Below are 20083 nucleotides of genomic sequence, written 5' to 3'. Positions count from 1 at the left end.
CACCAAGAATGGGATGGGACTTCTAATAATTAAATGTTTAACTTTTAGATTTAAATTACTATTTTTAATCATTGTGATCGGCATGTATTGGGTCTAATCACATATTTGAGAACATAATGTATTTAAAAAACTATGTCTGTTATCTCTCAATTGTACTATAATTTTTTGGTATGTTTGGTTTTGCTTTATTAAAGGAGTGTTTGATTCAAGGGAGGGAAAGGGGAGGGGAGGGGAGGGGAGGAATTTTAATGGAGGGGAGGTAAGGGGAGGGATTTTAAATGTTAATGTGTTTGGTTAAGAGGAGGGGAGGGAAGGGGAACGAAGGGGAAATAACCAATTTTTTGTTTGATTCAGGAGGGAAAGAGAGGAATTTAAAACAAATTTACTTTTATATCCTTTTTGTTTGTACTCATATGAAAGCCATATATTATATCGTCTTCTCTCCAGTATCGGTGTTGAAGACCTGACAACATCTCTTTTCTGAGTCTTCGAAAATTATACAAGAACTGTGTTGGGGTTTTGGGCTCCCTTCCTGTGTGGAGAAAGGCCCAATATGAGTAAGCACATTTGTCTCACTTAAACAAGTGGAGAGGGGTTAACTAGGGCATAATAAAGAGGTTTGATTTGGCAAGAGAAGTAAAGAAAAAAGTGAGAGATAAGAGAAGAAAAAGTGGTTCGCACAAACCTAGACCAGGCCGACTACATTCGTGATTACTCCTTCGTTCACCATCGGACCGGGCTGAAACTTTTGCAGTAGGTTCATGACTCATAGTACTTCATTATGTACGGTTGGATCGGCGAGAAGTTATCTAAGATGGGAGAAATTGGGCGCAAACAATAGCAATATTTTTTTTGATTTTTTTATTCTCTAAGTTCTTTATTTTGAGTTTCTTGCTTTGTTGTTTGGTCAATTGTTGAGCACGATTTGTGCTATTATTTGAGTCTCTCTTGTACCCTTATTTTATCATAGTGGAGCTTGATTACTGACTTGTTCCTGTGGTTGTTTTACTTCTCATATTGAGAAGGTTTTTTTATGTTAAAAAAATCTTAGTGTCTCTTTGATTGTGATTTTTAGTTGTTGCATTGTTTATTATTGCTCCTCACTGATTTAACAAGTTGGAGAAATTATTATCCGCTGCTTATTACTCTGTTAAAGTTATTGTTGTTATTTGTGTTGGATTTCTCATCAGACTGATACAATAATAATACACTAACACAAAACTTTAAGACTACACAGTATTTCGATTTAAATATATATACTTTGCTCACTCAATGGTTAGAACTCTAAAAAAATATCGAGCTCTAACCAGCCGCTAGTATACCAAAAAATCACCAAAAAAAAAATTCCTGGTTTGTAACATCAAATTCATGCAAGTAGGGGCGGACCTATGTTGTGGTGAGGGGGGTTCGTCTGAACCCCTGAAACAAAAAAATTGCACTTAATTTCTTATATAATTTTTTTTTGAACCCCCTTAAAATTATTAATTATACTAGTAGACTAAATTTTGCACCAAAGACCCACGTATTTGCACAACTATGACTTGTATAATTTCTCATGTATAAACATATTAAAATTGTTTTTAATTATATTTTTACCGATGTGTTCATTTAAAAAATTTCTACCACTTGACCCCGGGGTCCTGGAACCGCCACTGCCTGCAAGGGATATTGTCTTTTAGAGAAATATGTTAATTTCATTTTCAATCATCTCAGGGACATGGTCTCTTACATCGGCTAAAGAACTCTTCCCAGATCTTGTAAGGAAGTTACTGAGATGTTTAGGAGATCATGCAGAAAGGGTAAATGCTAATTGCAATAAAATAACATTTGTGTCTAATAATATGTTTCCTCTCCCATTTCTCACACTTTTGGAGGGGACATAAAATTGAGTTAGGAGGGAAATTGGCCCCCTCCCCTTCCCTCCTAAAAATTGAGCCAATCAACTTAAGTTTAAAAAAACCCTCCACTCCCTCCAACCAAACAATATGTTAATGAAGGGGAGGGAAGGGGAAGAGAGGGGAGGAATTTTATATGTTATCAAGTTTGGTTAAGAGGAGGGGAGGGGAGAGGAACTAACCCATATTTTCTTCGGTTTATGGGGAGGGGAAAGATTTTAAAACATATTTAAATTTAACCCCGTGAAGCCCCATTTTGGTGTCATCTTCTTCTTTCCACCGGCATGAATACCAAATAGCATAGAGGGGACGAGACATTTCCCAAGAAGACCATCTTGTTCTCCTTTCGCGCTGGTACGACAATTGGTCACACATTCGTCGGTGCGTCGTTGCCGCTTGCTGACTCGGTCACATGTGTGCTACCTATATAAACAAAATAGTTAATGGTCAAATTAGTCCTTGATTTTGTAAGTGAGTTTGATATTTAGCCCATCGGTAGAAAAATGACGTTTAATAGCGGTCCTTTTTACAATTACGGGTTATTTTTTACCGTCATTAAACGTCATTTTTTCACCTATGGACTAAAATCAAGCTCGCTTACAAAATCAATGACTAATTTGACCATTAATGCTATATAAAAAGGCTTAATCCTCAAATCGGTCACTATCTTTGTCTCGCCATCTGAACTAGGTCCCTCACCGAAAAAAAATTAGCTAAAAGTATTCTATTTTGTAAAACGTTTGGAGCAAGTCCTCGCCAGAGCCTCGAGATCCGGCGAGTGATGATGTGGTTTGTTGATTGTGTTAATGAGGCTTATGTGGGTTTAAAAAATAAATAAAAATTATTAGTTATTAATTAAAAATAAATAAAAAATCTAAATAAGCATTAATTAAAAAATAAGTATTAATTACAACAACTTTTTTTACGGTAATTACAACTTAATCCTTAATTTAAAAAACAAACAAAAAAACCCTATTACAAAACCTTAATTATGGTGTTCTACATTTTCATCATACAACTCCAAAATTGCAGAAACCTTATCATCCTCTTCCTCCAATAAGAAAAAAATTCTAGAAATTCACAAGTGGAAGAGCCATTCAAAGACTACATACCAATCCAACAATATAGAACTCAACCACCAAAATGATTAACTTGTAAGTATCCATACAAAATGAAACTACTGGAAATTCATACGCTCACCCACTATTCCCTTTGATAACAATTTCTTGTATGTTGTGGTAACACTGCAAGAAAATGTAACATATTAAGTGGAAAATGTAACAATTATCACGCAATGATTATTCTTCGTTATTAGATTTAGTATTGTGAAAAAAAACACGTTGCACAAAATGAGCCATTTATGGCAACAATCATGAATTGATCCTAGTGCATGCTATTTAGCCAACATTTTTTATTGGAGTATAGCTTGATGATGCACTTTGTAACGCACCAACTTTCAAGGGTCACAAATAGTAACATGCTAAAGTAAATATGCAATGATTTTCAAAAGGGTTCATAAGAAGCGAGTATATATTTTTTCTTTTCAAAGCATTTCCAAAACATGTCATGCATACTCCCAACTACAAATAGATTTACGTCAAACCTTGAACAAGGCAAGTACCCAAAGGTAAGAACGAATGAACACAACATACAAAACCTAACAAATAGAATCAAATTCAACAACGAATCTATTATGCAATGACACCATAAATCCGACATACTCCCTACGATTTCCACATCGGGGAACCGCAGGAAAGTAATGCATCGGAACCTACCTGAAACCTCAAATATAAATTCATGAAATCATTGTGCAAGTTTTAACCAATAACGGTAAGCTCTCTATCCCAAGACTCTAGCCTTACACCCGATTGCACTCTTCGAGTCTTCCACTGTTCTTCAAGTTCTCATCTTCGTCTCGTACATAAGTTAAGCTTCATCGGAAGATTCTTCATCGCCTAATAGCGTTAAGCTCCTAAACAACAAGTAGCAAACAAAAATGGTTAACTCCATAAAATCACTTCACATAAGAGAAAAATATGTCATTCAAATTTAAATACATGACATGGTAGATAAGCTAACAACTTGATTCAAGGTAGATGAACACACATTCAACAACATAAAATCAAACCAAATATCAACAAAATCCAATATAAGTTCCATGTAGTGTGATTGTACGCTACTACCAAGATGTGTCGATCAAAAACGTCTCTCAAGACGGAACAATCACGTGGGACAAGCAAGTCATCAAATATCTAAACAAACAAGACAATTTAGATAGATGAAACAAGCTACATAATTTATGAAATATTATGTTATGCAGTGACTATGTTACCTTACACATGGCAGTTTTTATTAGCGGATGGCTTGGAGGCATCACACACTTAAAAACACAGAGGCACCACAAAATTTGCCATTATGTTATGGTATCAAGAGCTTGAACCTTGGGAACTAAATAGCCTCTGTCGGTTCTCTTTCTCCGCTTACATCGCTTCCGCACAAAATCTCTCTAATAAGAGTTGATCATCTTTGATTCTTTATTTTGCTCCTTCGCTTCATCAAATGACGATTATGATGCCAAATCCCTCTTCTTTTACTCATGCGATTGTATAAAAGCTGTCCTAATTTTTGTGTGTGGAAACAATAAATGGAACAACTATCACTAGTCATAAGTATCATTTGTATATGGGGAGGTCAGCCTACCATTTCAATCAGAAGCTAATTGAGAATTAAGAATTCATAACGATAAATTTATTATTTGGGAGCAACAAGATTCTCTTCTACTTTCTTGCCTCCAATCCACGTTTTCTGCACCAATCCTCACAAAAATGATTAGTTGCAAGCATCCGTGTACATATGGAGAAGCTACATACTCACAAAATAAGGTGAAATCAAGGAAACTTTGCATTGAGCCCTTGATTATTAAACAATTTATGAATGTCTAAGTTGACTTACATCAATCTTGGATTCACTTTGCTCTATGGTGATCCAACCTCCTCAAAAGAGCGCATTGATGTTATTTTATAAGGCTAACCTTAAAATCATAAATCTTTTGCTAATCTTGTCTGTATGAGCATTAAGTTTAACCTTTTGTCAACCCTACAACAAATTTGCCGATTACTGACAACCAAAAGTTGTCGGCAAGGGAATAAAACCGTTGCTAATTGAATATTTTTTATGCTCTACCAACAACTTTGCTTGCATAGGTGTAGAGGTCGTCGACATTTATCGATGGTTTTTCAGAAAGTTGTCAATAAACAACTGATGGCCTAAGCAGTTAAAAATTTACCATCATGTAGCCTAAGTTAGAGACAACCAATTGACGCATTGTGCATTATTGATGCATTGTACCATAACTTAGAGACAGCCCATCATGTAACCCCATGCAACCATAGCATTCAACAAAATTAACCTTTTGATGGGCCATATCAAATCTTTTTTGATAGATTAGCGGGCCTAAGCCTAAGGGCCATATCAAATCTTTTTTTTTTGAAAAAAAAAGGACCAAGGTTTATAAATAAACTAACTAGTGCTTCCACAAGTTTCACCCTTTTAATTCTATGATTCAATTATCTCCCTGAAACTTGTTACATGTTTCAACTATCACTAAAAATTTGAGTAGTGTTTGTAAATTTGCCAAAGATAATCAAGTATTTTTGAATTTCACTCTAATGATTGTCTTGTCAAATCATGTGTATAAGCAAGTTCTTCTATAAGGGAAAGTAGGCCTTAGTGGTGTATTCCTACCTGGGTCATTTGTGTTCCTTAAATAGTGATTTTCCTGATGTATAATTTCCTATTGTAAATACTATCTCCACAAATAATACATTTTATCTCTGACATAATAGGCTATAGATCATCCAAACAATGATACTTTTATCTTGTAATATACAAATTCCATCAAAATCAATAAATAATATACGTAATGCTTGTTGCTTGGTGAAACAGTCTCCATATTTTTTATTTCTACAATAACTTTCAGTACTCTTCTTGAATTAGCGTTCATTGGGGGACATCTCCTTATAGTCGTGGGTTTACTTACTACTTATCTTTTGTTGATGCACATGATAGGTTCACTTAGATTTATCTACTTAAACCTAAACATGAAACCTTCACTATATTTTAATAATTTAAAAATCATGGCAAAATTGATATATAATCCAGTATGACAGAATGATGGACTAAGACATGTAGTCAATTCAATGAGATCGTGTAGACAAGGTCGAGTACAGTTAGTTACTAGACTCCTTAAACATTCAGTTTAGAGTTCAATATCGGGTCAATGTGCATTAAGAAAAATTTGTTGAAACAAATCTATCAATTTGATGTAATCTCTGAACCTTAAGATGATTAGTCTAATGACTGTGTGAAGAAATACATATAAAAAATTGATTTTAAGGAGCTTTTTGCTCTAACTTTCTGAAAGCACAAGATACAATGTGAATGACAAAAAATCACTTCAACAAACTTCCACCTGGACCTTCAAATTCACTTCAATACCTTTCACGTGCTGATAGTGTCACCACATTCATGCTCCAATCTGATATCTCACTTTCAATTGTGATTGATAATTGATAATTGATTTTTCAGTTCAAACCATAACAAAAACAGCACCACCCTCCTTTCTTTGATTCTGAACTTGCAAGTTTGAACACACAAGAGAGTGAGAGAGTGATAGTGCGGGAAACAGATTAATTTGGTGAATAACTCTCCTCCCTCCAAAACGCAATAATCCACTTTTTTTCATTCTTCTATTTTCTCTCTCCCTCTCTTTCTCTCTCTGAAAAACCCTAACATTCTCGAATTTCTCTCTCTTCATTCATCCATGGCATTCCTCTCTCCTCAATCCCAAGAACAAGGAGGCGCCACCGTCGCCGTCGCCGTCGCCGCCACCGGCGAAGAAGACACCAACATCGATATCCACACCACGCGTGGCACCCCCATTCGCTACCTCCCCCTCGATCACCTCTACTCCTCCACCTCACCTTGCAGTGGCTCCACCATGTCCAAAAAGGTCAAGGCTCACCGCAAACTCGAACCCGCAATCAGCAGCGACGACATCAGTACCACCACAACCAGCAGCAATAGCGACGACGGTGACCCGCCGCTCGAGAAACCGGCGTCGGATGCTCTGAAGCCACCTCTTATCTATGTCTACTATCGCCGACGTAAGAGGCGTCCGTCGCCAACGACGCCGTCGAGGGAGAATGGGGTTTCTGAGAGTAAGGTGCTGAAGAGGAGGAAAATTGGGACCGCTGAGTTGGAGAAATTGGGGGTGGATTTGAACGGTGTTAGGAACCACCTTGACGGGCCGAGATTGAGGGAATGTCGCACTCAAATTGGGAATTCTGGTACTGGCAACAACAGTAGCAACACCAAGTGTGGTGGTGGTGGTGCTTCCTTGGAGAATTTTCCTAAGCTGATTCCTGAATCTCGCACTGCGAAGAAATGGGTCACGTAATTTCACTATTGCTCTCTCTTTCTCTCTATATGAATTGAACAAATTCATGTGTGGATTTAATTTTTGTTGCTTGTTTGAACTCTAGAATCAGAGGCTTTGTGAATTTGAACTTTGCTCAAATGTTTAGCTCTGTGAGTTAGTTTTTGGGTTGATTGTTTCTGCATGATTAGAGGGAGGGAATCTGAAATAAATGCTTAATATCAGGGCATGTTTGGATATCTTGTAGAGAGTGGAGTGGAGTGAAGTAGAATAAACATATACTCCAGTTGTTTGGATGTTTTAACGATGGAATGGAGCAAAATACTCGTTTTGTCTCATTCCGCCCAAACGGGAAGGTAACGGAAAGTGGGGGGGAATAAATTCCACTGCGTCATATTTTAAACAATCCAATTAATGGAACTTGATTGCTTCCATTCAATTGCGCTCCATTTCATACAGACATAGTACTTATTGTTTCCGAGCAAGAAATCTTCTGATTGTTTGGAATGCAGTGTTTGTTTAGGCTGTAGAAATGAAAGCTCACTAGCCCAGTGGGTGTATCTTTGCTTCAATGTGCGGGGACTGGGGTTTAGTCATGTGAATAAGGCTATGTGATATTGTTTTCGTGAATCTATGATTTCTGTATAGTAGGTAGGCAGGTGGCAGAAGATCTTACATGAATGTTCATTGCACTTATTGCAGGTTGAGTTTTGATAATGCTGATCCTGAGGCATTTGTTGGGTTGCGATGCAAGGCAATGTTTTGTAACTTTTGTTTCATTAATAGCTGTATGTTCATTCTGCAGAGTTTGTTCGTACAACAGATTATGATTGCTGACCTTGTTTTCTGCAGGTTCATTGGCCCATGGATTTAAAATCGTATGCTGGCTATGTCAAAGGTTATGATATAGAAGCCAAGATACATCATGTACGGCCCTTACTTATCTCAATTATTACTCAAATGATTTGATTAGCTCAACAAAAAATTGTGTGCATTTATGATCTCTGTATTTGACAATATTGGACTTGTTATTTGAGATTTCATCCTTTCATTAATATATATATGCAGATCAAGTATGATGATGGTGAGGAGGAAAATTTAATTCTTTCAAATGAAAATGTAAAATTCCATGTTTCCCGTGACGAGATGAAGCATTTAAAATTGAGCTATGCCAAAGTTCGTGACAGTAATGTCTCTGATTATGATGTTGAAGAGATGCTTGCACTGGCTGCAAGTTTGGATGATTGTCAAGACTTTGAGCCCGGGGATATCATATGGGCCAAGCTAACAGGTTCATGCCCAATCTTGTTCAGTTGTTCCATTTGTATATTGTTGTATTTGGATATCTTTATTTAAATTTATTTGTGATAAATTTTAAAATTTTGGTACAATCTGTCTCTCTAACTTTTTATTATTTGTATGTTGTATCATACTGAAGAACCTCCTCCCTATGCAGTCTACACTCTACACCATGTTTTTTGAATTCAAGCATGACAGCTGAAATCTGCGTATTGAAACTTAGGATTGTCTTATTTGTTTTCATTTGTCAAATGTGGTAGTATAATGCTCACTGCATACCTTGTTAATCAACAACACATTCATTTACTGAGCTAAATTACAATTCCTTGAATCCTTGTCTATAGTTTTGGAAATAATGTTACAGTATTCTCATTATATTTACAACCCTCTTGACACACTTTACTTGGTTAGAAGACAATTCAAGGAAGGATTGAAGAGTCTTTTAAGTGATTTTGGTTGGAAGATGAAGTAACACAAAAGTTTTGAGACTTTCTTTAATCTTTATTTCTAAATAGTTCAAAAACTGGGACTGATGAAATTCTGACTTGCTCCAGTACCAATCAATACAACTATAGGAACTCCGTTAAGCCTCCCTACTATTTTCATTGTTTTCATTTCCAAAAGAACATTGTTTGAAATTCCAAACATCCCCAACCCCAAAGCATTGCATTCTAAAGCTTCTTTTTAACTGTTTTCGTAAACTTCTACAGCCACTACTTCTCCTTCATTCAAGTCTTCATTATCTCCTAAAATCACTAATCTTAATTGCTTATCCTTGCGTTGGTAAGAGATGAAATTTGTCACTATATTCAAAATATAGTCCCTTTGCTTTCCTCTCAATTAATTCTTGATTAGTTAAATGGCGTAGATTTCTACTCTTCTCCATTGAGTTCCTTTGGTCTCCATTCCTTTTCACTGCAGAACCTAATGATGAAGCAAAAACTCTATTTTGTGTGAAGCCTGAAACCATTGACACTGAAGTGTCACAATTCTTGCCCATCCAATTGCTGTTTGGCTTGCTAGAAGCAGTTGCTGAAACATTTTCTCCTTCTTGCACCCCTTCGTATTCTTGCCAACGCTGCTCTGCTGCCAAAATTTAGGTAAAAAATTGTAAACAATGGCTGCTGTGGTATTTTCTATGGTTTCTGCTTATATATCTCGAGCCAGCTCTGTCACCCACAAACCGGTCTTTGGTTTAAATGTATGGACCCTTCGTTGGATGTTAGGTTGTAAGCCTCCAAGAAAATACCCCAACTACTGTTCGTACTTCACTGGGTAATCTGTTTACTTGAGAGGACAAAAGTTCAAAAGCATCGATGTACGTTCCACAAGAAAATGGCAGTTCCACCTTTTTAACTGCCATACAATATTCATCTAATCCCCCTCCCTTATCAGTTGAACTCTTCTCCTTTTCATTATAAGTTTATAACTCTCCAGTTCATCTTCATTGCACTTGCTTGCCCAAAGCCTTTCTCATTTCAAATAAGAAACTTCCCTTCATATTTTTTTTATTTTCTCCTCCATTGGACTTGCTCTCATCAATATTGGTCTTCATTCCATTATTTTTCCTCCAAGGAATCCACTCTGTCGGACACCGTAGCCTTGGTTTAAGGTTCACTTTGCTAGCCTCAGTTCTGTTTCTTCGGACCCAGCAGTATAGACTGAAAAGTGATAGAGCACTAGAGATAAATTGACGAAATATGTATTACTGAACACAAATAACATGATACAACAATAAACATGTTGTCCCAAAGACAAAAGTCTCCTATAGTGTTCCCTGTCACAATCTACACACAACAACTTTTAATTACCAACCCTAAAATCAGATATACTTCTGTAACAGAACAGCCATCTGTTTCAACAAATAGATGGCATTAGCCATTAATCAGTTTCCTATTATGATATTATCATATATGGTTATATGCCTAAAATAGAACTACTGAACTGGTATATGTTATTTCTACATGTAACTGCCATCCAAAAGATACTCTTGTGGCTTTCTATGCCTCCTAATGTACACCTTCCAAGTGAGCAGCTTATCTAGTTTATGGATCAATAGATCTAACCTGTTCCCATCATCACACTATGTCTTCTTTAGATTACTTTGTTTGTTTATTACTTGCATTTTCAGTTAGTATTAGATCTTTTTTGTTTTGTAACTGTTATAGTGGTTGTATCTTTTTATTTTGCAGGCCATGCAATGTGGCCAGCTGTTGTTCTGGATGAATCACTTGCTAGCAACTGTAGGGGTTTAAGAATGTTTATAGGAGGAAGATCGGTTCCTGTCCAATTTTTTGGCACCCATGACTTTGCAAGGTTTGTATTCTGTTAAAACTAAGAAAAAAGTTGTTTTAAATTGTTATTGAGAGACTGTTTTCTCTACATTGTAGATTCATTCCTCTTTTTGATATGGATTTTTTTTTGCATATTCTCCCTGCTTTCCAGGGTTAGATTGCAACAGGTGAAATCATTTCTTAGTGGACTTCTTACTGATCTACACTCAAAGTGCAAAAAACTTAGTTTTATTGAAGGATTAGAAGAGGCAAAAAGGTAATGCTAATCATGCTTTTTCCTTTTCCTCTAATGTTTCTTACATTTATCAACTAAAGCATCAAAAGTTTGTAATATTAATATCATAATATGTTGCTAATGCAATTTTGTTGGATAAGGTTAGTGTGTGCTGTGTTTTTTCAGGTTCTTGTTTATCTTTGGTCCCTATTGTGCTAAAGTGGACATTATATAAAAAGTACATTGTTGTATATGACTGAACTAAATATTAAATTGGGAAGAAAGTCTAGAATTAGATAAACTACTTTTCCTCTCTATTAACCAAGCTCTGTTTTTCAACTTTTCCTATATTTTAATAGTTTGGTTGATGTTTTAAGTTTTTAATGACTTGTGTTCTTAGATTCATGCAACTGCACTAAGTTTTATGTGCCTGATTTAGTTGCTGAGGGAGTTCTTAAGGCATTATGGATTAGCCATCATTCTCTGTAATGTTGCATTTTAAATTTCTTTGCTTTGATACTCATAATTGAAGAATTTTCTAATGGTTGCTCATATTTGTTGGTTTTACTTTTACAATCATTTCATTTGAACAGGTATTTAAGTCAACAGAAGCTTCCCTTGGAGATGCTAGAATTGCAGAAAAGATGTACAGCTGATGAATATAACAATGTAAGTGGAGAAGATGGAGGATGTACAGATTCTGGTGAAGATTGTTTAAATGATAAAGGAACTTGCGCATCACTTCAAAACATCGAAACTTTTCCTTATGAAGTAGGAGCAGACTTGCAGATTCTAAGACTTGGTAAATTTTCAAGATTACCACTATTTTGTGTTTTTATGAGCATCAGTGTTGTTTTCTTACTTCTCTGATTGATTTCCAAGAGAACCATCCAAACACGTATCATTATTTCATTTATTCATTTCAACTTTATGTATTCTTCTATTCGTCAATTGAGTGTTTGGATAGGCGTCCTTGGTTTCATCAAATCATGAATAACTTGGTTATATATATAATAGCGGCTAGAAAGAATGATTCTGAGGAGTCTTTATTGAAATGAAAACTGGCTTTCCTCTTTTGCATACCATAATAAGCAAAATCTCATGAATGAAGTGATGATTGCCATTCTATTTTCTTTGTCTTTTGCATGTTGGAAATATCAAGTCCCTGGGAACAGCCATATCTGGGGGCCAAGGAGAAATAAATTGATATAATTCTGTTTTCATAACAAATTTTTGGTGCAAATATACACCCTTAAAGATGCAAGCATTCTACTCCAACCAGATGCTCGCAATACGTACCCAAATTTTTTCTGAACTATCAAAAACTGCTCCAAACTGGAAAAACTTGCAAAGAGCCCTCAACCCATTACACTTATATTAGGAAAAAGAGCAGTGAATGCTCATGAATGTTTGGCAAGGCATTTTGTGTTAAATTTGTTAAGTTCTAGTGTCCTAACCAGAGTCTTGATCTTAGCGAGTGAAGCCATTTGATACCTTTATATAATTTTCATTCATTAATATGCATTCTTAATTTATCAATCTACCGTATGATGCCATGCATATTAAAAAATGTTAATGGACCAAATTTATCTTTTTAAGTCGTTGTATCTACTAATGGGCAAGTGCTACAGTATACCAGATTTCCTAAAAATTTGATCTTGTTTTGTTTTTACAGTAAATACAGTGGCTGAAAAATATTCCAGTGATTTACTTCAGGCATATTTTTTAATTATATGTCAGCAAAGAGTGCTAACCCTCCCCTTTGGGGTTACAGTGTTACTTCTTGATTATTGGCAATTTGGTGGCAGCCAAACGACCCATGTAGTCACAGAGATGCTAACTTCTATATTTTTTTCCAGGAAAAATAGTTGAAGGTAGTGCATCTTTTGGAGATGGAAGATCCATCTGGCCTGAAGGGTACACAGCAGTGAGAAAGTTTATGTCACTTACTGGTGAAGCTTTTTTTTTTGTTTTGGGATGTTTGCATTTCATTGTTTTATTTCTAATAAATTTCAAACATGTAATTTGAATATCTTTATTATAGTGATTCTGATTCTGCAGTTTTTTTCCTCCTATTTTCTGCTCTTTGGTTGATTAGATCCTAAAGTATCTGTCCCTTATAAGATGGAGGTGCTGAGAGATCCAGAATCCAAATTCCGACCTCTATTTAGAGTGACAGTTGATGGTGGTGAGCAGGTTGGTTTTAACTGTAAGAAATGGCTCTATTCCTGGAGACATTTGTTTGTCTGAAAAGTGTATGTTGAATCTTTTGATGTTTATACTTCTGTATTGTTTTTTTGGGTAATATCCCCAATGAATATTTTGCATTTACCTTCTGTGGCATATGCCAGCTTTTTTATTTTTGTACTTTTTAAATTGATTTTGCAGTCTTGGTTTCTGATGACAAAAATTTGAAGATTAACGGTTGCTTACTTCATTATGCTGTTTTGATAGCGGGATTTTTGTGTTTATCTGAGAGTTGTTTGATTGCTCAACTAACTTCCCTTATATTTGACCTGTTTTTCCTTTGTCTTGCAAGAGATTATAGAAAAGAACCTCTAATGCTTATGACTTGTTTAAATCTTGCTATAAATGTTTTGGTGCAGTTCAATGATTGTACACCATCTGCTTGCTGGAATCAAGTATACAAAAGGATAAAGAAAATGGAAAAGGATATCTGCAATGGTTCTGTTGCTGAAGGCGGGATTGAAAGGGGCTATGAATCTGGGTCTGATATGTTTGGGTTCTCCAATCCTAGAGTGGCTAAACTTATACAGGTATGTAATGTAATTATAAGTTAACTCTTTGTTTTGATCTCAATCATAAGGTCAAATATTTTGGAAATTAATGGAATTAACCAGGAAATATTATAATTTATCCCATGGGAGGCTTATAGAATTATAGAGCCTTTAATCTGATCCCCTTCTCTCTATACCAATACTTTTTATTTGCATGTTATTGGCTGCCCTATGAACATTGTTTAGTTTTCATCATATAAAAAAGTTGTTTAGCTTCATACCTGATCTCTCTCTCTTGCTCGCTCCTCTTTGTTTATGCAATATGCTATCTCTAACCAAGTGTTGTTGCAACAACACAACTTTTTAACTTGTATACTCCCGTTATTAAAGTTCACTGAAAGAAGTGTTATTTCCAGGGATTATCTAAATCTAAAGTCTCTTCGAAGAACTCAAAGTGCAAGTTAGGTTCCAGAAGTTATAATGGCTTGCCTGTTGGTTATAGACAGGTTCATATTAATTGGTTTGATCTTGATAAGTGCAATGTGTGCCACATGGATGAGGTACTGTTTTCCCTCCCCTTTGGTCCTTCAGAGTTCCTTGTTGTTGTTCTTTTAGTTTCATTTTTCTATTTCTTATTTTTCCTAATAATATGATTCTATGTGTTTCTTTCTAAATGGGAGTTATTTATGTTGTCAGGAGTACGAGAACAATCTGTTTCTGCAGTGTGACAAATGCAGAATGATGGTATGCCCCCCATAAATGTCTATGGAACCTTTTTTCCCCTGTATTATTGCAGATTATGAAACATTAGTAATGGGTTTAACCTCTGTCCAATACTTCTTATTTAACCATAAAAGCTCAAGTACTTTATCCATTTTTATTGTTATTGATCTTTGAATTGTAATGTTGACTCAGGTCCATGCTAGATGCTACGGAGTACTGGAACCTGTTAATGGAGTACTATGGTTGTGTAACTTGTGTCGTTCGGGTGCTCCTCCCCCACCTTGTTGCTTATGCCCCCTCATAGGTATGCTGAGACCTTTTGATATTATGCTGTGATATAGATTTAATTACATGGTGCTGAGTATTTTAATTGAGTTGCTTGTAGGTGGTGCCATGAAGCCTACGACTGATGGCCGATGGGCTCATTTGGCTTGTGCCATGTGGATACCTGGTTAGTTTGTTTATGTCTTTATTACTCTATTTTGACTCCTTAGTTTGCATTGTTTGCTAACGGTTAGAATTTTGCTAGAAACTTGCTTAGCTGATATCAAGAGAATGGAGCCTATTGATGGTTTGAGTAGAATTAGTAAGGTAGGCTTTCATGCTAGTTATTCTTTTCATTCCTTGTTTTCTTTTCCTGTTTCTAAGTTTCATTTCATGTTATGAACATTTTCATTATTTTTTTCTTTTTTCTTTTAATTGCTTCTGGTTTGATGATTACATCATGAGTTATATACTTCTATATCAGTACATGTGCCATTATTCTGTCTGCTACACCTTTAATCCTGTAAATTTTGTATCCGAACAGGACCGCTGGAAGTTGTTATGCAGTATATGTGGTGTATCATATGGTGCCTGCATCCAAGTAAGTCTTGAGTTTTCAATAAAAGAATAGTTTATGCAGTTTTTTCTTGGTCAATAGGCAGATCTTTAGTCTTTACAGCTGGTATACCAAATCTCCCCTAACCTATCCCGCTGTTATCAATGGCGGTTGGCGTTGCGGATTCTGACGGACCACGAATAAAATTGAAACAAGGGTCAGATAAAAGAAAAAGAAGAGGGAAAACAGAGATTTAGAGGGAAAACAAAGATTGAGAATAGAAAGAAATTGAAGAAATTTATTCAGCAGAGGTCACGTTGGAGATGGTGGCCGGAGTTAGTTGCCGGTGCTAAGAGTTCGCACCATCAGGGATGAATGAGAATGAATGAGGGGAAGAAGTCGAATGAGAGGCAGTTTTAGGGTTTCGGGGCTTAAACCATCAAAATCGGAATGGTCAACCATGACAGACCTCTCTATCTCTCTCCCTCTCTCCCGAAAAAGATTCTTTGTTGGAGTTAGAGCCGACAACCGTCATGGCTGCGATGGGAATTGCAGCCGGCATAGGCCACCATTCAAAATCTGCCATGACGTGGCACTTACATGGTAGTCTGGGCTATTTCCGCCACGCAGATCCGCCATTGCTGCTTTTTGATAACACTGACCAAGCCACAACACACAACCACCTTATGCTGAAAGTCACAAATAAAACATGAATTCTTTTTGCTGTCCTTTTTTGAAAAGATTTTATAATAGGGATTGGATCAATTAATATTTGTTATTAAGCTTAACTCTTAGAAAACTTAATAACTAATGTCAAATGTGAAATCAACTGATCCGACCAAGTCAGGTTGATAGTTTTCATGAAGTTAATCAAATTTACAAAATTTAATACAATATAAAAACTAATAATAATTCGGTGCAGAAAAGTATATAATTCAATCTATAAGTCAATATCCACCAGTAGATTATACACATACAAATGACTAAATTATATAAAATTTGAGATAGATGATGATGAAGATAATATCACATGATTTTGCATTGTATTGACTATTATTGCGTTCTGCAAAAAAAGTTATTGGCTGGTGTTTGCCTTAAAAGTTGACACCTATTTTCAATTGGTCCCAATCCATGTATATATAAAGAGACTGTTAATATCACTTGTTATTGAAGAGTAAATTAACAAGCTACACCTTTTCATCAGGACCAAAACTCAAGTCTTTCATTTCTTTAAACAACTTAATTCATGGGCATTAATTTACTGTTTTTTTTAAATCCAAATTTGTCTCGTTCCTGATTCATATCCCCAACTGCTTCTTGCTACTACTCTCATTCTCCTTAGTTATCTTTATTTCTCCCTTTCTTCATTTTGGTTCCATCATTTAGACTTCTAAGGGCAGAAAAATTGTTGAATTCTCCTTGGCTTTCATAGTTAGCAGAAAGTTCATGAATCTTCTAATGCTTTTTTGGTTTGTCAACCTTATAATAGCTCACCCAAGCTTTTAATAACTCAAAAAATATGAAAGATTGACAAAAAAGAATTAAGGGAGTGTGAAATGTTTTATTGAAACACTGAAAAAAACTGGAGAATAGAATATTCTCCCCAAGCATTTCACCTTCACAAAGAATCTCGACTTTCACTCAATTACCCTTCTAATCTGATTTCCTCTTTTTTATCTAACCAATCCCTTCTAATCCCCTTTTAACTAACTTACTCCCTTCTAACAAACTACTAGCCTAAGTAACGGACTATTAGAGATAATTAGTTCAAGGTTATTTTTGTAATATTCTATATTTTATATTTTATGTTTTACTTATCTAGCCTTGCCTATGTGGCGGCTACACTTAAGTGACAATCTAGGGTTTACTTGCTTGCTGTGCAAGCACTTGCTGTCCTAGGTCTCTATATATAGAGAGCCTCCCTATTGTATCTTTTCACGTTAAAATAATATAAGTTATTTCTACGTTTTTTCAACATGGTATCAGAGCCTAAAGACTGCGCACATGGCGGCAGTCAACCAAACCCCTCCTTCGTCGCCACCGCCGTCGCCAAAACGGCAGCCAACTGGTGCGACAACCACTGCCATTCCTCTCTCTATTTCCGCTCCATCTCCGTTGGGGAAATATCCTCTCTCCATCGCTGAGAAACTCACTGATTCCAATTTTCTTCTTTGGAAGCAACAAGTAGAACCAGTTGTCACCTCTCATCGGCTGCAGCGATTTCTCGTTGATCCAGAAATTCCAGACAAATATCTGAATGATATTGATCAAGCCCTTGGTCAATTTTCCCCTGCGTATCTCGCGTGGGAGCAGCAAGATGCCTATCTTCTCACATGGCTCCAATCTACACTCTCTCGTGACGTACTTACTCAGATGATAGGTTGCAAATACTCTCATCAACTGTGGCAGCGTTTGCACAGTGGATTCTTCACACGCACAGAAGCAAAATCACGTCAATTGCGAACAGAACTTCGCAATTTGAGCCTTGGCTCAAAGAGTGTGAGTGATTATCTTCAGCAGATCAAGTCAATTGCAGATTCTCTGAGTGCTATTGGGGATCCAGTGTCTTACAAAGAGCATGTTGATATAGTGCTAGAAGGACTTCCTAGTGAATATGAGACTCTTGTCAGCCTTTGCTCCATGAATAGTAAGTTTCAGTCCTTGTCAATTCAAGAGATAGGTGCTCTCTTATTGGCCCAAGAAGCACGGATTGAAAAGAATAAACGCAGTGCTGCAACGGAGTTCACCGTCAATACAGCAACTGCTGGAAAACAGGTCCCACAGACCCTACCTACTGAAACAAATGCTGCTAATCACCAACACCCTCAATCTGTTCCACAAAATCAGTGGCAGGAAGGAAACTATGCTGGTGACAGAGGAAACAATGGAGGTAGAGGTCGTGGAGGTGGAGGTAGAGGTCGTGGTCGAAATTCTGTACAGTGCCAAGTCTGCTTTAAAATAGGGCACACTGCAGCAGTATGCTATCACCGGTTCAATCAAAATTTTGTTGCATCACCACCTCCCCAGAACTATCAAAACTTCTATGGTGGTCCCAACCCACATACTTGTGGAAACAGTGGAGCACCAACACATAATTCACCCAATTCAGCCACTAATATTGTCCAACCTCCTGGTGCACCAAGTCTGAATTTTTTGGCCTCTCCTGCATATCAGCAGTTTCTCAACCCTTGTTTATCACAGAATTATGCATCAATGGCTTCTCCGCAGTTTCAGCAGTTCCCTGGTTATGCACAGAACTTCCAGACAATACCTTTGCTTGCTCCTTCTCCCCTTCAGAATGTTCAGGGAGGAAACAAAGCACCTCCTCTTCTCCCTACTCCACCTCAGTTTCAGGGATGTGCTGCATCCTCTTCAGTTCCAGCACAAAGCTTCTTGGCAGCAGGGGCAGCATCCCTGCAACCAGGTAACATTGTTCAGAATTATCAACGACCACCAGCTCCTACAGAGTGGTATCCTGACTCCGGAGCAACTCATCATGTCACACCAACTGAGCAGAATATTCACCATGGACAACCCTTTGAAGGACCAGATCATGTCTTTGTAGGCAATGGACAAGGTTTGAGTATTTCCTCTCATGGATCTTCTTGGTTTAAATCTCCTTTTGATTCTAGTCTTACACTTGTTCTTAAAAATCTACTGCATGTTCCCATGATAACCAAAAATCTTCTAAGTGTCAGTAAGTTTTGTAAAGACAACAAAGTCTTCTTTGAGTTTCATGAAACTTTTTGTGTTGTTAAATCTCAGGGTTCTAAGGCTGTGTTGCTGTATGGCTCAGTTGGTCCTGACGGTCTCTATCACTTTCCATCACTTTTGGATGCCAAGTCTCCTCCTCAAAGTCTTCCACATCCAGTGTCTTTGAATAATGTTTTTCCTTCCTGTAATTCAGTTTCTTTCAATACTTGGCACTCTAGGCTAGGCCATCCGAGTATCAATGTAATGAAGCAAATTTTGCAAGCATGTAATATTGCTATGCCTAATAAAACTGATCTTGATTTTTGTCCAGCTTGTGTTATTGGCAAGTCTCATAAGTTACATTCACCTTCTTCTACAACTGTTTACTCTAAACCTTTAGAATTAATCTTCACTGACCTGTGGGGGCCGGCTCCTTTTCTTTCTTCTGGTGGCTTTCGATACTATGTTTCCTTTGTTGATGCTTATAGTCGTTTCACTTGGATTTATTTGCTAAAAGCCAAATCTGAAACCCTCACAGTCTTTCAGCAGTTTAAGAAACAGGTTGAGTTGTTGTTTGGAACCCCTATTCTTTCAGTCCAATCTGATTGGGGAGGAGAATTTCGCCCTCTTTCTACGTTTCTCACTGACAATGGCATCAGGCATAGGGTTGCTTGTCCACATACTCACCACCAAAATGGTGTGGTTGAGAGGAAGCATAGACACATCGTGGAGTTAGGTTTGACTTTACTCTCTCATGCTTCACTTCCCTATAAGTTTTGGGATCAAGCCTTTCTCACTTCAGTATATCTCATAAATAGACTACCAACAGCCTCAATTGATTTTCAGGTTCCCTATACTAAGTTGTATAAGGTTCAACCAGATTACAAATCCTTGCATGTTTTTGGTTGTTCATGCTTCCCTCACTTGAGACCTTACAATAAGCATAAACTTGAATTCCGGTCTCAAGAAT

The 20083-nt window shown here is 36.8% G+C and overlaps 1 protein-coding gene across 10 annotated transcripts in view; it reads left to right on the top strand.

Annotated features, from left to right (window-relative positions):
* The first annotated feature begins 6435 nt into the window (after positions 1-6435).
* LOC130728770 (histone H3-lysine(4) N-trimethyltransferase ATX1-like) overlaps positions 6436-20083 on the top strand; it is a 34624-nt gene continuing 20976 nt past the window's right edge. For 6 of the 10 annotated variants that reach the window (XR_009015779.1, XR_009015778.1, XR_009015777.1 and 3 more), the window contains exons 1-16: positions 6438-7349; positions 8035-8086; positions 8185-8259; positions 8401-8623; positions 10824-10947; positions 11077-11181; positions 11733-11941; positions 12999-13091; positions 13238-13335; positions 13746-13916; positions 14294-14437; positions 14574-14621; positions 14793-14904; positions 14986-15051; positions 15130-15191; positions 15409-15465. Coding sequence is in view for 1 of the 10 variants with exons in the window: in XM_057580337.1 (XP_057436320.1) it covers positions 6718-7349; positions 8035-8086; positions 8185-8259; positions 8401-8623; positions 10824-10947; positions 11077-11181; positions 11733-11941; positions 12999-13091; positions 13238-13335; positions 13746-13916; positions 14294-14437; positions 14574-14621; positions 14793-14904; positions 14986-15051; positions 15130-15191; positions 15409-15465 (2271 nt within the window). In the remaining 9 variants the exon portion in view is untranslated. Of the gene's footprint in view, positions 7350-8034; positions 8087-8184; positions 8260-8400; positions 8624-10823; positions 10948-11076; positions 11182-11732; positions 11942-12998; positions 13092-13237; positions 13336-13745; positions 13917-14293; positions 14438-14573; positions 14622-14792; positions 14905-14985; positions 15052-15129; positions 15192-15408; positions 15466-20083 lie in introns of all 10 variants that reach the window. The other 4 variants (XR_009015782.1, XR_009015783.1, XR_009015780.1 and 1 more) reach the window with 1 other exon arrangement.

This window comes from Lotus japonicus, chromosome 1, assembly GCF_012489685.1.
Source record: "Lotus japonicus ecotype B-129 chromosome 1, LjGifu_v1.2".
Lineage (NCBI taxonomy): Eukaryota > Viridiplantae > Streptophyta > Magnoliopsida > Fabales > Fabaceae > Lotus > Lotus japonicus.
This window is presented reverse-complemented; position numbering and strand designations above follow the sequence as displayed.